Here is a 17,373-nt window from a genome sequence, read left to right on the forward strand (position 1 = left end):
CAGCGCCACGAGCGGCCACGAATGCGTACTATTCGCGTGAGTCTACTCTCTTCCTCGACTTCCTCTCTTCTAGTCGCGCGCGCAACAGCGGATATAAGAGTCGAAAACGGATAGAGAAAGAGAGAGAGAGTTCCGGAACGGAGACGGAGGGAGAGAACGTGTCGGTGCTCTAGGTTCCTCCGTAAAAAGGATATTATATCTCCTCCGCGATATTTCATCGGGAAAAAAACGTCGTGTCCCATCGAATTGGTGATTCGCGCGCGCGAGAGAGAATCGAGAAAGGGAGAAGGAAAAGGGGGGAGAGAAAAAAAATAACGCAGGCGTCGCGCGGAGAAGACAGACGCCAGACGCCGCTATCGCCATCGTTGGCGACGACTCGCGCGAATCCGCCGACGAGTGGCACGTCTGTGTGAGAGCGGTTCTCCTTGGTAAGCGTGACGTAATTGTATTGATCGGAGCGCGCGCGGAGGAAGGGTCTCCCCGAGAGTCGCGCATTCGCCATCTTGGACGAGAATTCGTCGGAGAAGAAGTTTCTTTCGTGTCTCTCTATAGATAGGCGCGGCGCGATACGGTCGGAAGTCCGCTCAATCCGCGTCGATCCGTGCGTTAATCTAATTTTACTGGGAGTTAACCCTATTGTGAACTGCTAACCCATTTGGACGGACCAAGGTAAGTGGTTATTTCGCCGAACCGACCCGAGTCCGCGGATCAGCGAAAAATCCTCCTTCCTACGTGGAGGATGCTTCGCCGTATCCCGACACTTTTTCCCTCCTCCCTCTCCCCACCCCCTCTCTTCCTTCCCCCTCCGCGCCGCTTCCCCTCCGGGTCCTCGCGGATCTCTCCGCTTTCTTCTTCGGCGACGGGGTACCGTTATCACGAAATTACACGCTCGCGGGCCCCCCTCGATCCCGAGTTTCGCGTCGCGACTCCACGACGACGACGACGGAGGACTCGACGACGGCGTGACGCGTATTTGAGACACGGCGCGGTTGTTGTTTTGGGCCATCGCGAGCTTTGACATCGCGGGTAGAGGGAGAGAAGAGGGGTTGGGTCCGGCGTACTTCCCCCCCCCTCCTTCCCCCTGGCTTTTCCATTTCCAGTAATATTATCGAGGTATTCGGATCTGCTAGGTAATAAATCGAGTTATATTTTTGGTCGCACTTCTCGCGAGTTCTTTTATTATTATTATTATTATTATTATTGCGCGTGGCTTATTCTCTGACAACGTGACAGACAAAGCTTTGTCTCGTGCTGTTTGCCTTTAATGCGCCGTTAACGGGACGCGTTTTTAGAAGTTTCCTCTTCGCGTTGTTTCTTCGCGTAATTATGCAAATTATAGTGGAATTGATACTGCTACATTGGTATTGCTATGTCGTTATTATTATTTTAAATAGTTTTGGTCATGTAAGGCTTTTACAAAACAAACTGATTGTGTGCAATGATCCTGTTGTAAATGTACTTTTTACTCGATTACATGTTTTACAGAACAAATAGAACAAACACACATACAGATATATAATATATCTATTTATTAGCTCTTTTATAGTTCTCATAATTGTTTCCTCAGTTTGAGAATTTTTTTATTTTGAATTTAAATAATATTAATTTGATCCATGTATGTAATTTCTAAAAATTTACTATATATCATTGGAAAAACTCAAGATGTAATTGACATACATGTGAAATTATTATATTTTCTATTATATAAAAGTGTTATATTTCTTGTACAACAGGTTCTTTAAATTGCAAATCTCACCATTGTTAATGTTTATAGAGAAAGATAAAGAGAGATATTTAAAAAACTTTGTTTTTGCAGACAAAGGGTTCGTTCTTTGGGTCTGATTGGTACTAAATGGTTGCGTGCAGACAGCATGTCTACTCTGTCAGGGATTGTGTCGAAGGGGGAGAAAGGAAAATCCAAGTTTCAATCACTAGATATCAATAGCTTGTATCGGGTGAGTAGGGTAAGTTGGCCACAATTTATACTTCTTTGTATCTTTTTTTAATAAACTCTTTCATCGTATCTTCTATCTTACAATATTGGTCAATTAAAAAAATTAATGAAATCCATAAACAATTATCTTTGATTTTTTTAGTTTCTTACATATCTCTTCGACATGTTTCTCGATCATCTTGTTTCTCATATTTTAATATTTGAGAGTTAATTTTTTCTACAATGTAAACTAGTAAAGTGTTTTCAACAAATATTTGAATATATAGGGCGAATCTTTGGAACCGCATCAGCAAAAAAATACATTACCGCGCAAACATGGAATGCAAAGTCTTGGAAAGGTGCCTTCGGCACGGCGTCCTCCTGCTAATCTGCCCAGTTTAAAAAGTGAAACTAGCAGCAGTGATCCAGCTGTCAGTCTTGTGCCAAGTGGAGGAAGTGGTTGGGCTACTACTAAGGATTCGACATCGTCGATCACTACTACTACCACAGTAGCAAGTTCACCTGATAACACTACTGTAAGTTGTAAATCAATTCTTTAGGTTATAGAGAACACACAATTATCTTAAAGTTAACATTATATTATTAATATATTATTAATATTCTAGTATCATCATAGTTATTTGACATAAGTTAATTTTGATAGTTAGGTGAAAAATAATTGTTATATTCTTATCTTTGTGAATATTTTTAATGGGAAAAAGTAAAGTTAAAAATTAAATTACTTAATAAGAAAAGTTTACAAAAACAGCGCTAATTTTTTTATTCTTATGCTTCATATTATGTTCATAACTTGAAAATAGATACTATTAAAGCTAATATTTCCTTGCAGACTGTCTCTTCAACAGCACAATGCGCAGCAGGGACCACTGTTCCGACATCTCTACACTCATTACTACCGGGACAACAAAATGTATCACAATCTCCTTTTTTGGATCAAACAAACAACAAATCATCATGGAGCGCGATTATGAGCAGATCAGGAGATGGTGCGTATAAAAATATATATTTCATACATTACAGCACTACTGGCATGTAATGCGTAACATTAATTGAAATAGAATGTTAAGACTTTTAAGTTACTTTACTCATTTTTCACGTTCTCTTTCCATTGGAACATTTTTTAACTCGTTTCCATCAGAAAGATACATCCAGAAGCAGGCTTTATTTAAAATAATTTAAGAGACAGTCGTGAAAGTATCTTCAAAATTTTCTAAAAACTCAGATGTGATCATATCTAAGGCATATCTAATTATAGTCGCAACTATAGAGTGAGAAAAAATAGCTTTAGCTTTCTATGTGTAAATGTTTGTAGCTGCCTCCTCCTACGAATAGGGGATATACAAGATCGTAGGCGGGACGGCACGTGCAAGTCATTTGCGTACAATTAATAATTTTATATAAACTTCTGTTATTTCATTAAATAGTAATCAATTAGGATGAATAATCGGTATACTGTTTATATACATATTGTATCGACTATGTATTATTAATCTATAGCTGATATGATATTGTCTAAATGATACAATATATTAATGCCAATTGGAAATATGCAGATATATGTAGAAAAAATATAGGTAGCAGCAATTTTAGTATGATTTCGTTACTTATGGATTATACAAACAGTATTTATTTAAAAGAGAATTTTTATCGAGATATATAAACGCACATATCATGCAATTTAAAATGTCCAGAGTTGGATTGATAAAGGACGATGCAAACTCTGAGATTACAATATGATAGTATATCATGGTCAATCACAATAGGATGTGAGACAATAATTCGTTCTTTGGTTCTTTTAACATCCATTTCTGGACGTTGGGCAGAACGTAAAGTGTAAGCGGAGCGCCGGTGTCGTTTTTTTTTTTTTTTTTTTCTTTTTTTCTTTTTCTTTCTTTTTTTTTGGGTGGCACAATTAATTGATAGGTACGCCCATTGTGGCAGCAGTGGTTGGTTACGCGGGGCTCGTGGGGGGCGCGAAGGGGGCAAGAGGTGCCCTTGGACTGAGTTTCCTCGCCCATCAGTCCCCGCAGTTCCAACACGAGTTTCCCAGTCTCAGCGGACAGCCCTCCGCCTCCGTCTCCACTCAGAGCCAGACTCAACAGTCCTCGACAACATCCAATGCGATCTCAGTCGCAGTCCATCACTCGTTACTGCAGCAACAGCCGTACTCCCACAACCACTCAGGTGGGGTGCTGCTTGCCTGTTGCTGCTAGATTCAAATTTTTATCTCTTTGCCAGTAGTGCTCTCTCTGTGCTTCTTCCCATGGTGGCTTATTTTTACGATTGCATTCTGTGATTCAATAAATTATATTATGAATTATTATTCATAGAAAATAGTTGCCATAGATTGGTGTAAATAAATTTGTTAGTAATGTGAAAAACTGTGTGTAACAGAGATTTACAAGAATGCGCGATGCATGCGGATTCTTGACTCTGTATATCTGAAATCATAAATAGATTTGGTAAATTGTGCTTTGACAAGTAGTAATTTCTTTACATATTGAATGTTTAATGAATATACTACTCGTCTGCATATGTCTTAAAAGGTATTTATGATAAAAAGTAAAAAATATTAGAGAGATGAAACACTAGTTTTATACTCTCTCTTTGAAAAATTATGCGATAGGAATCTCAGGCTCTTTTTCTAATTTCTTTTTCTCTCATTAATATCTTGTAAGACTCGATGCAATTATTAGAAACTATTTGATATATGTATATACTGTGTATATAATATCACATGTATAATATATCAAGAAAGTTGAAGTCATATAAAAACTGTAATTAAACAAAAATATTTGCAATCTTAATTGCATTTAATTATATTATATTTATAATTTATAATTTTCCGACATTTTCTATTTGGTAATTATTGTTTCAACAAATCTGAATTGTTTTTACAAAAAATATATAAATTTGGTGCACAATATTATTTTATGTTGTTTACTGTTGTTTATGGAAGAAAATTGTGATTTTGTAGTAAGATGCATATTTTATATATATATATAGAAATATGATTCGAGAGAGAGAATATATATAGAAAAAGAGCCTATATATATATATATAATATTTAAAGAAAGTATTTTCTCTTTTTAGATGTATATTGAAAAAAAATACAACTAATTATATTTAACATTAGATGATTCATGTAAAGATGAAAATTTTTATGAAATCTACGTTTTTCATTTATTAAGATTTTACAAATAACTTTTTTGTGCAGAGCAATTTATATATCTTTAAATCATCAATAGTGATAAAATTTTAAACTGTGATTTCATATGTTTGACGCAATTTGTTAAAAAATACTTAATTAGATCATGTGTTGTAATTTTAGACATAGATGTAGAAGATTGATTTGACTATAAATGTTGATATATATTATTATATATGTGTGTAGAAAATTATTAGATAGTATTACAGTATGTACCAAGTCTCGTATATATCATCGTTTATATTTCAATATTTATGATATAATTTGATGAGAAAAACTTATATAAAAACTCGAGATTGGTACATAATGTTAAAAGACGTGTATATTTTTTATCTATTTTATTAAGTGAATCTCTTTTAACAATCTAGATTATTGTACCCGCTCATTTCTTATTCTCATATTTTCTTGCACCATGAAAGCATTACATTATGACATTCTGTTATCCGAAAGAAATGTATTAGTTAGCCTTTTTCTTGGATAAGTTTATATTGGTTTCTATAAAGACAAAACATTTTGAATAATATTATATTATCTCTAAGTATAAACATACATACATATATGATTATCATAGAATTATTGATTTATTGAGATTTACATTGATAGAATATTGATAAAACGTGTGTAATTATTTTAATTATATATATATAATTATATATTTACATGAAATTATAGTATACGTTTTAGCAGCTCGCGCGAATTTTATTTTTATTCTAGATCAAATAATTTATTTTATGAATATTCGAAAACATAATTTTTTGTGTTTTATCTGTATTATTCAGTTTTTTATCAGAACACTAATTCTGTAAAGCATGATATATATGGAAAAGTTTTATGCACAGCCTCTGCGACCGCGTGCGAGCATGCGTGTATCTTGTTTTTATCATGTACCTCATTAAATATCGATTCTTTCTTCATCAATATTGATATATTACTGTTATTATGTATCGGAATACACAGTATATTATTTGTCTATATATCACTTATCCAATGATTAATTTATGTAGCTGGCACGCCGGGAAATCAACAGCAGTCGAATCGAGAGTTAAATGCGCAGTATGGTCCAGGACCGAGCCTGCGTCCACAGAGTAAGTATCTCGCACTTTAATGATAGAATCTTTTTGCTTTTGAAAATACATAATATTAACGACCATATGAATCTCTTTGCAGCCGAAGGAAGTTGGATTCAAGGAGGGAGTCGCACGGCAGGTGGCGCAGCGCCACCAACATCAACTGGTCCCGGAAATGGGAATACTCCGGGGGGCCAGGGCCTCCCATTAAATATACCTGTTTCAGGAGGACACACCCAAGAGGGACCCGGTGGAGGGCGGCAGAACTTGGGCCAATCGCCCAACATGGGCGCGGGCCCGGCAGGCCAGCACAATTCCGTAAATAATCAAGGTTCTGCGCCTTCAACCGGTACTCATCAAATTGGGCCGAATATGCATCATTTTCGGGGACTTATCCCGCCATTTGTGAGTTTGTTATTACGATTTTTGTTTTTGAAAGCTTGAATCTGTGTAAATTCTTTTTTCTTTTTTTTCGGTTCTGCGATAACAAAATGTTAAATCTTTTTAGATGTATAGATCAAATTTTCCCGGTGGATTTCCTCCGCAATTTTCATCAAATTCTGGATCCAACAGCCCCCGACCTAGATTTAATCATCCCCTGGATCGATTTCCACCTCCTCAACGTGACCGCGTGGCCGAGGAAGAAATGCTGACTAGACCCATTATCAAGGAAGAAGATCTTACTCGTATGGATGATATTTCACGTGATGCAGGATGGGCTGCGCACGATGATATTGATTATAACCAAAAATTGGCCTTTAGCGACGATGAACTCGAACCAGAATCGAAAAATGACGAAAAGAAAGATATCAAGGAGAAAAAGGGCGATGATAGTGCCGCAGAGGAGAAGGAGAAGTCTCGAGATAATCCTCGAGATTCTTCGAAGGAGCTTCGTGATCCGTCGCATCGTCCTTGGACTCAACCTTCTATGAATCGTGATTATCGTGGATCAAATGGTGCGAGTGGTAGTGGCGGCTACAATAATCAATCGCAATTGCATTCTGTACATTCATTGAGAGGTCAGTTTATTTTTATTAAAAAAAAAAAAAAAAAAATATCAAGCTCAATCTATTCAAGTTTCATTTATAACAACATATTTTCATTACAAATAGGTGTCGAAGACGACGAGACGTGGAACGAAAGACGTAGAATCAAGGTTGAAGTTGCGTCCGTTGTCGAACGTGCACGATTACGCAAAGAAGAAGAAGAGAAACGTTTCCAAGAATCGACAAAACAAGCGGCAGCTAAGAAATTACAGGATTTGGAGCAAAAGATGAAAGAGAAACAGGCAAAGCACAAAGACGAGGAACGCGCACAGTCGGGCGAGTCTAAAAGCTTGATCAGCATCCCACCTGTATCTCTTCCTATTCCCGAATGGGAAAGAGAGAAGGAAAATCGGGAGCGAGAGAACAGAGACCGAGACCGTGAAAGATCTCGTACTTCGTCCGAAGGGAAGGATGAGAAAATTATCGCATCTGGTCGCGAGACCCGCGACAATCTTGCGAGAGAGGGCCGAGATCAAGGACTGACGGACTTTCGTCAGAATGATCGGCAGAATTTCTTACGGCAACAGGATACCGTGCGCAGCGAGCGCGAAAGGGAACGCGATCGTGATCAAAGGGACTCGCGAGATCGCGAGCAACCGGCATTTTCTCGACATTTTCAGAATAATTTACCGCCCAGATTCCAAAAGCAGCAGGCAGAGAGAAGCGGCGCGAATTTCAATCGAATTTCGCCCAATGCGGAAAGACCTGCCTCGCAATCTGTTCCATTCTCCCAGCAATATGACCCTGGTAGATGGCTTCACAATTACAATACATTGAGTAAGTTTTTAGAATGTAGAATCACTCGTTAGAACTGTGTCACATTTTATCCTAATAATTGCGATTGAACTGTAAAGAAAAAAGTTGTTTAATTTTTTTATTAAATAAATATATTTAATAATTTAATAGAGATACAAAAAATAATTCTCACTATTAATTTTTGAAAGCGAGGGATGCGATTCAACCGAATTTTTAACTTGATTAGAAATCTAATATGCTAGTATCTTAAATATGAAAGATATCTAATGTGACATTTTTTCTGTAAATTATCTTGATTCTTATCTTTTGATAAAATATTGAAGAAGCTATACAAATATGAAACTTGCATTAGTAGATAGCAGTATGAAGCAGTCCATGCCATCGCAACGTCGTAACAGAACCGATTCTGACGCATCGGCGCCATTGGACGATGAGCGACCTCCGTCTCGAGATCATCGCAGCGGTGGCGCGCCACCAGCGAGGGAGGATCGTTATCGGCATTCTTCGCATCGGTCCTACGACAGTCGCAAACCGGCCGGTTATTACGATGAGTATAACCGTAATTTCAGAGATTATGAGTACGACGATAGACATCCTCGTGACTCTTGGGAACGTGAGAGACATTTTGATGATAAGGAACGAGATCCGAAGGAAAATCTGGACTCGAGAGATAATCGAGAGAATCGTGATGTCAAAGATTCTCGTCCCACCAGCCGTGACGCTCGAGACATTAGAGATATGCGCGAGCGAGATAGCAAAGAGAAGAAGGATTATGATTATTCGAAGGTAAAGATTTAAAACGATAGAAAGATTAATTCTTATTTTGCTAGGTACGAACATTTATATCAATTATCTCGTGATTATATTTAAATTGGCAAAATTTTTTTCGCACAGGATTCCTTTGATGAGCGAGAACGCGAACAAAGGGAGCGCCCCGAGAGTTCGGAGTGGCGCGAAGAACGTAGTGCGGGACAAGATAGACAACTTGAAAGCCGCCGCGATGCGCCGAAGGAAGAGCGCAACGAACGCCCGCAGAGACCGGATTCGCGCGACAGTCGCGCTTCCAGAGAGTCGAAAACGTCTTTACGCGATGACGATCTGCATAAATTACGCGATTGCAATTCCTGGGTGAGCGAAGTGTCAGATTACGAGGAAAAGAAACGAGACTTGTTATATCACGAGGAAGTTAGGGAAAGGGATAGAGATAGAAGGCAACCGCCTGGTCCAGTTACGAAAGAAAAGATTGAAGCGGACGAATTGAAGAACGAGAAGCGTAGTCTGATTCAATTGAAGAGAGGCAGTTCTGATCTTCAAGAGAAGAAAGATCAGCCGAAGGAAGGTTCCGTCGAGACGAAAAAAGATACGGATGTTTGGAATAGAAAAGCAGAACGCGCTTCGGAGAGCAGACAGATTGAGAGAGGTGATAATTCGCCAAAGGCATGGGCCGACGCGATATCGCCAACTTTCGAAAAGGAAGAGGAAAAGATAACGGAGACTGCTAAAGAAGGCAAGGAATGTGATGAGGTTAAGCAAAGTTTATTGGATAAGCCGACTTTGGAGAAGAGGGAAGAAGCTATTACCGAAGATGTTAAAGAGCAAGTCAAGGATGAGAAGCGAGAGAAAAACACACGTAATAGAACAAGCAGCGGTAGCTCCAGTTCTAGAGTACGCGATTCTCGCGGTGGACGTCAGTGGGGAGGAACCTTCAGTGTTTTCACTCGTTGGCGTGGTCCGGAATCCAGAGGACGACGAGGCGGGCCACGACCTGCTGCTGGCAAGTCTGGAATGTCCGCCAAGAGTGGTTCCTACGGACATACCGATTCCGAAAACAGTGCCGATGAGGTATCCGGCTCCACCGAATCCGGAAAGGAAGATAAGCGACTGGCTCGCTCTCCTAAGCCGTCCCAGAAGGTCGAGAAGGAAGAGCGTAATCGTGAGGTGTCGAGACGAGACGATAAGCGTGGCACCGAGACATATTCTCAAGCGCGCAGCGAGAAGAGAGGGTACGACGGAAAACCCAGTCACGAGGCTTTCGCGCCGTCGGGCGAACCATCCCGTCGTGGTAGAGGCGGCGGTTTTCGCATTCGAAACACGGCAACGGGCAGCCGCATGGAAGGCTATGGACCGCCGTCCAGCAAGAGTCCGTTTTCGTCGGAACGTAATGCAGACGAGAAGCATCAGCAATCGCAGAGTGCCGGACGGCAAAATCCACCGACGCCAACCTCGGAGAAAGAGGCAAACCTCTTGCAATCCGCGCCGGTCGAGTCCACCGATGACAAGATAATCGCTAAGCAACAGGCGCTTACGGCGGGTATTACAGGCAGACGTAACAAATCCCCGAGTCAACAAACTCAACAATCCGCTAATAAACAAGAAGGGAGTCAGGTCGCTAACGTTCTGTCCCAAAAGGCACAAATGCGAAAGGAAGAGCCGCGTTCCAAGAGAACTCGTAGTGGAAGCAGAAGGGTATGTATAATTTTAATAAACATATATTGCTGTCTAGTATTTTGTACATAGATTAGAATCTTTCGTTTGCTAGTACATTATATATCTACGAATTTATATAAGAAATGGAATATTTTTATAGTACAAAACTATATTATAGATTATATGTATATAAGTTTATATATGATTCGATAAATATCGTGCGTTTTTTTTTAATGGTGTAATTGCGTGTTTCAGGGGAGAGATAATCGTGAAGCTCGTTCACGTGGCAGTAGCAGCAACGTGTCGAAGCAGCCCCAATCGGACGTAGGTAACGAGGATTGGGAAACCACGTCGGAAAATAGCGAGGAACATATAGAGGATCACAAGGAGTCTCGTAACAGTCGCAACAAGCATTTCGGCGGACGGGGCATTCAAGCTGCAAACCAGAATGCTATTGGCGCAAATCCGCATTCCCGTAGGAACGAGCAATCGGCGGCGAATGCCAGGGAGCAACGTGAGAAAAATCCCAAGTCTTCCAATCCGGCGTCGCGTGCCCCGGGAGCGGAGAAGCGGAATCTGCAGAACGCCGGGTTCGGCGCTCAGAAGAATCACAATACCGACGGCATCCCGCCCTTGATGCAAAACGCGCAGATACAAAACGGCGGAAGATCCAGAAGTCAGAGCTCGACCAACAGCGGCGCGATCACAAATAAATCGAGCAACAAAGATAGCATGGTTAATCGTATCGATGAGATCAAACTGACCGATCCGAACCTCGTGAATCAAGCGCTGAACGATCTCAATAAAAAGTCTCAGGCGAAAGATAAGAAGCTAATGGATTCGGAAATGGAGAGCAACAGCTGTACCGAGGACACCGCGAACGCGGCGGCGGAGGATAAAGTGGACGCCGACGGTTTTCAGGAAGTACGTTCGAAGAAGAACGTGAAGGAGTCGAGACATAATCAGAAGGAGGAAGCGAAGCCGGTCAAGAGAGACAAGGAGAAGGAGCGCGAACGCGAACGCGATCGCTCGAAATCAAAGTCGAACGGCTCGCAGCAAGCTTTGCAGCAGCAGGTACAAAATATTCCGCCCTTACTCGGTCAGAATATTCCTCAACCGGCGAATATGTCGCAGAAGCGGGAATACGACAGTAGAAATCCCAGAAATGTAAGACTAGCTCCGCGTTTCCAACGTCTGGTGAAGCAACAGCAGCAGCAGCAAATGTGCGCGACCGACGCGAGCGACATGAATAAGCTGAATAGTTCCGGGAACAATTATGCCAAGGACTCGTCAAGCAATCCCGCGCCACCACCGGCGGTCAACGCTTGGGATAAACCTTTCACTAGCCAATTGCGCTCGAATTCTCCGTCCGCGGTTCCTACGGACATTCAACTGATGTCGGGTTTAACGGCCCAAAACGATCACAGTCACGAGGGTAACGAGGCTAACTCCGGACACAGCAGTCAACGAAATTCCCCGAGCGGCGAGAAGACGGTGAAAAATCTGAAGGAGACCCTGACGGAGAAGAACGTCGTGTCCGACGTGTCTTCGCCTCCCGTACAGACCTTGATCTTCGAGAACACGAATTATTCAAAGACCACAAAGACGACCGGAACGACGGATCTGGCGGTGAAGTCCAAGTTCTCGAATCACATCAAGACGCAGCAGCAGCAGCGAGCCGAGAAGCGCGCGGAGATGGAAGAGGAAGGCAACAGCCAGGTGCAGCAGCATCCGCAGCAACCAGCGCTTTCCGTCGCGTTCCCCAATAAACCGAATGATCTAATAAAGGACAAAAATCAGGAACCCATCCAGATGCCGTTGTCGTTCAACAAGAACGAGGACAGCGCTGACATGAAGTTGGACTTTACGTTCGACTCGGATCTTTCGCAGCTGACCGAGGACAAGAGTAAGAGCTTAGGGATGCCGCGTTCCATGCATATGGCAGGCGGTCAGAGCACGATATCGCCGTCGACCGCGGAGCTCAACCTGAAAATCGCATCCGTGAAGAAGGTCTGGGAAAACGCGCCGATGCCCACCGTAGTCGAACACGAGGACGGCAGCGGCGTGGTAGGAAGCGCGACCAGCTTCCCGCAGGCGTTCGAAAGCGGCGACGTCGACGATAGTTACAGCCCGCATCAGCAATACAATCAAAACAATATGAAAAGCGAAATCACGACGTCTACGAATGTGTGCAAGGTGAGAAATCATTTCGCGAATATTTGCTGTTATTACTTATGATGCATGCAGTAGAGCTAGTTTTTACAGTGTTTTTATTTGTATTGTTATTGTTATTATCGTCACAATTAATCGCTTTTCTCGATAATTTTACCTTTTCATTTTGTTTGAAAAATTTTGTCCAGTAAAAGTGTGGTGAAAATGAGAAAGGTAAGTGGCTAACTTCTTTGGCCGAAGGTGAATATTCAGTCAGCCACTTGTCGATGATCAGTAGATGATTTAACACAGTAATCATCATTGTTTCTCATCATCGTTACATTACATTAGTGTATTGTACTTAATGCAATTATCATTATCATTGCTCATTGTCATCATTATATGTGATTATAATATTTGTGATTATAACTTAATGTCAATTAGAAGACAAGGTACGTGTATTATTACAAAGAGTATAATGAACCTATTCACATTTTCACCAGATTTTCCCAAAACAGATCTGAGAACAATTTTCATTTTTAAAAATCGACGAATGTGTTTGTTGAAAAATTGCTGTGATGTATGTAGCAACTTACTATATTGAACATATAATGTCCCTTGTGGGAAGATGCTGACTCTTTGCCTGATGCGCAGCTGGTTCCCCCGCAGGTGAAGCCGCAGCAACAGTCTTCGGGGAGCAGCGGTACGCAACCTGGATCCACCGTGCCTGGGCCGAGTCCCATCGGAGCCGGTCAGAGTCCTATCGGCCATCCTCCCGTTAGTCTTCAAGGTCCTCTGAGTCCCCCGCCGTTCAATTCTACCGGCCAGCCCTCGCACATTAACTACCAGGTGCGTTGCGTTCTTATTCTCACTTATTATTTTGAGAAAATTTAAAATATACGCAGGACGGAATAGAAATGTAAAGAACGGTGTTCTTATTTTGCAGGAGTTTCCGCAGTATCCTGGCTCACAAGCGGCTCAATACGGCGGCATGTCGGCCATCCCGTCGCCACCGGCGGTATTGTTCAACACAGGTTCGGGACAATTGCCGGCTCAAGCGGGCAGTTTATACGGAGCGTTTCAACTGGATCAAAGCCGATCGCCGTTTACGCAGTACGCGCCATACGCTCCGTCCCTCCAGAGCTCGTTCAGCCAGCAAAATGTATACCTGCAGCAACCACCGCCGCCACCGCCTCACGCGCCGAATGCCCCCACACCGGAAATGTATCAGAACAATTTATCCCAATACCGTATTGTACGTACATTTTTTATTTCTCTTATAACTCTTCTCGTTATACAGATATATTGAAATGGATTAATTTTTCGAATTTGTTTTGTAACAGACTGCAGCAGCTGCTCCTCCGTTTGGACAGAATCAACAACTCAGCAACAATCCTAATACGGTACTTATCAGTTCATCGTCAAATTCTCTGATGTCGGCCAGTGTTAAATCGTCGTCTCAATCAATCGGAGCTATCGGAACTAAAGCTCCGCATTTCCAGACCCCATCTGCTCCTCAACCTAATCAGGTGAGATTTTATCATAAAGTCTGACAAAGATAATAAATCCAACAAGATATTAACAAAAACTATTTTCTTTCAGTTGGCTTATATACCATACGATCCAAATCAAGTGCTTGGTGTAAGTGGCAGTTACTTGAATAATTCGCAGTTAGTACAGAGACCTGGTCCAAATGTTCAAGCATCTGCAAATAGTTACTACAGTGCCACATCTGCCGGTAAATATGACAGTTCATGAATTTACGTATTGCATACTTTTTATTTAACGTATTTTATTTGCCATTTTAATATATCTTCTTTAGATGTGTTTCCTGGATCGCAAACGGGCTTTTACCAATCTGGCGGTGCCACTCAACAAACTGGAACTCATTACGGTTTGCAAGGATTCGGCCAGCATAATCAAAGTTTGGCAACGGGTAACGCGACCCCTGTCGGTCTACAAAACTATGGTCCCAGTTTTTTGTCTAGTTCAGGATTGCAAATAGCAGCTCAACAATTTCGTAATCCCACCGGTGGTTTACCGGGACCAGGAAATGCGGCGCCTACATTTCTTAGTAAGCACCAACCGCAGGAGCAACCCAGACAGTTGAAGAGCCCATCGGGAAATCAACAAGATGTCCTTGCATCAGTTTTTGGCTCGAGTAAGCTCAGTACAATTTCAAAAATAGTCAGTAAGACAAGTAGCTTCAGCTCTGACAAAAGATTGAATTTTTATAACGTTTTACTTTAGATGAATTTTTCAGAAGTTTTGTCTAAAGTATCAAAATTATAGGACAAATTCATACATTTTTTTGAAAAAAGATTATTTCACGATTATTCGATAATGAGTTTTCTGTCGAACTGCATTAAGCCATTATTTTGATTCTAGCTTCTCAGATACCGTCACCTAAATCGAGAAACTGCAAACAACAATCTTCGTCGCAGCAACCACAGCCGAGTCCTACACAGCATCATAAGTACCAACAATATCAGGGCGTTAGCCAGTCTGCTCTGGTAAGCAGCTACACTCCCTACGTATGTACCATTTATTCATTAAAATTTATCATTTCTATATCATATATATTCATCTTTTTCTCTCTATTTTTCTTTTATCAAGCTAAATTAAATATGTACGGAATTATTTTCTGTCAGTAAAGAAATTAGAATTTAAAAAAATATGATACGTCTATATGAAATCTAATATTATACATAAGCACAAATATACAATGTATAAGGACTACGTTTTTTTATAAAACAATTTTTAAATATAATCTAAATATAATCTAATATTACAATAAAAAAACATGTCTGATTACACTTGAAAAATAATACACTATATATATACATATATTCTACGCTATATATATTCTATACTCGTACGTATGAATATGCAGGTTTTGCAGCAGAACGTACGTGGAATAGGTATACCTCGACCTGGTATTCAACCATCGCAACAGCGTTACCCGCCTCCGATACAGCGACCCGTTGTACCGTTTGCTCCAGGTCCAAACCCAAATAATCCCACGCAGCAGCAGCCTGCTTGTATGCCAACGCAACAGCAGCAACAAGCTCAAATTAACCGTCACAGACCAAATTTACATCAGCAGCAGCAGCAGCAGCAACGTAACATGAAGATGCAACAACAATATTACTCGCCGCAAGGTTTGTAAGTGTATAGAAATTATTAAAAATACGATTAATATTTGATTAACAACTGTACTTTCTCTCTCAGGAAACGTTAAGATGGATTCAAATGACAAAGCTGATAATCATAATGACAAAATGAATGATGGCCCCTCTGGAACACAGCCTGTAGGTAACAAGCCCAATGTGAACCAGCAAGATAGTGATAACAATAAGGAGGAAGTGAATCAGCAAAACGAGTGAAATACGTGAAATACGTGAATGTTTACGTGAAGGTGAACACACTTGCTCTTCCATTTGTGTGAAAAAAAAAAAAAAAAAAACATCTTTCGTTGATTAAACCTTTGATATAATTTCGTCAAAAAAGTAAGGGCAAAGACTGACGTGCTTTTTTATAATACGAAAAAAGGAGCACGCAGTGTCACAATGAAATTCGTTTATCTACGAAATCACGTGCTTATATAATCGACTATAATAGTTAAATAGATGAATTAAAAATCTGATTTTTGTGCTGTATCGAAAAAAGGGAACTTGTAGGAAGATAACATTATTTATACGCACCTCTACCCGTTCTTTAGTTCTAACAACATAAACTTTTCGTCTCTATGCAGTCGAAAGGACGTTTATATTAAGCATTTCCATTATTAAATAATATCAAATACATATAAATATATATATATATATATATATTTATAAGAATGGCAACGAGTTAATCGCGAGCGCTGATTGATACTGCTACCAAAAGCTGGAAAAAGTGACACATTTACATTCTGTATCGTTGTGTTAAGAATTCATAAGGTTGTATCTGAGGGAAGAGAGATAAAAAAGAATTGATAGACTTTATATATATATATATATATATATATATATATGTATATGTATATGTATATATATGTATATGTATATGTATATTCAAAAAATATACATATATATAGATATATCTCTATACCCAGATCAATCTACGACAAATGAAAATGAATGCTAAGATGCCTGGAAAGCCTGATACCAGGTTTTCTTGATCATATAGAGATAGGAAGATGAAGCGAAAAAGAGAGATAGAGAGAAAACAAAAGAGAGGAAAAAAGCAATTAGTGAAAGAAACAATTACAATTCTTGCAATCTCGTATGTAGCATTGAAAGAACTGAAACAAACGGTGGTAAAAGTCCTCCGTTTATTCAAACAATAAGAAATGGATTTACTTCGATTACTATCGATTATGATTGTGTATCCACGAATCGGATCTACGCATGACTGTCGTTCCCTATGTACGCGACAGAGAAAAGCTCTATATGTATATTGGTCGTTTTGTCGATGATGCGAGATCATGGCGAAGCTTGTGCGGAATAGGAAACCGTTGTTGATAGGTATCGCACAAATCATCATGATCTGGCTTTACTCACGACGAGTTTCAATCATTAGGTATATAAGATACTGCTTGTGAAGCGTGAAAAGCTGGACATGTCGTGGATTACGTCGAAGTCTTTTCACGCTTAAAAAGATTATGTTGGATCAAGCGAACCGCAACCTAAACCACTACTATCGCAACGTATGGAAAAAAAAAAGGATTGTATATTCTCTGCTTTCGTTGCAGTTAAAGCTTTGTTATAAAGATAAAGCTCA

The 17,373-nt window shown here is 40.3% G+C and overlaps 1 protein-coding gene across 7 annotated transcripts; it reads left to right on the top strand.

The window, feature by feature from the left end:
• The first annotated feature begins 90 nt into the window (after positions 1–90).
• Positions 91–16,118, top strand: Nocte (no circadian temperature entrainment). 7 transcript variants are annotated; one of them, XM_083039860.1, is made up of 20 exons: positions 91–669; positions 1,817–1,964; positions 2,221–2,469; positions 2,784–2,940; positions 3,878–4,138; positions 6,167–6,247; positions 6,330–6,634; positions 6,738–7,248; positions 7,342–8,052; positions 8,384–8,817; positions 8,926–10,497; positions 10,714–12,654; positions 13,264–13,458; positions 13,556–13,864; positions 13,953–14,138; positions 14,212–14,347; positions 14,432–14,770; positions 14,998–15,143; positions 15,503–15,774; positions 15,841–15,982. In XM_083039860.1, the coding sequence occupies exons 2-20, from the start codon at positions 1,872–1,874 to the stop codon at positions 15,848–15,850; spliced, it is 7,908 nt and encodes a 2,635-aa protein (XP_082895986.1). In that variant the 5' UTR covers positions 91–669; positions 1,817–1,871; the 3' UTR covers positions 15,851–15,982. The 7 variants fall into 7 exon arrangements, with proteins under 7 accessions (XP_082895986.1, XP_082895982.1, XP_082895985.1 ...); XM_083039856.1 differs by having other exon boundaries at positions 92–669; positions 15,503–15,770; positions 15,841–16,118; XM_083039859.1 differs by having other exon boundaries at positions 92–669; positions 14,998–15,122; positions 15,503–15,770; positions 15,841–16,118.
• Positions 16,119–17,373: the final 1,255 nt, after the last annotated feature.

Source organism: Prenolepis imparis, unplaced genomic scaffold (assembly GCF_030444845.1).
Source record: "Prenolepis imparis isolate NDT839.2.m4 unplaced genomic scaffold, iyPreImpa1.0 SCAF_6, whole genome shotgun sequence".
Classification (NCBI taxonomy): domain Eukaryota; kingdom Metazoa; phylum Arthropoda; class Insecta; order Hymenoptera; family Formicidae; genus Prenolepis; species Prenolepis imparis.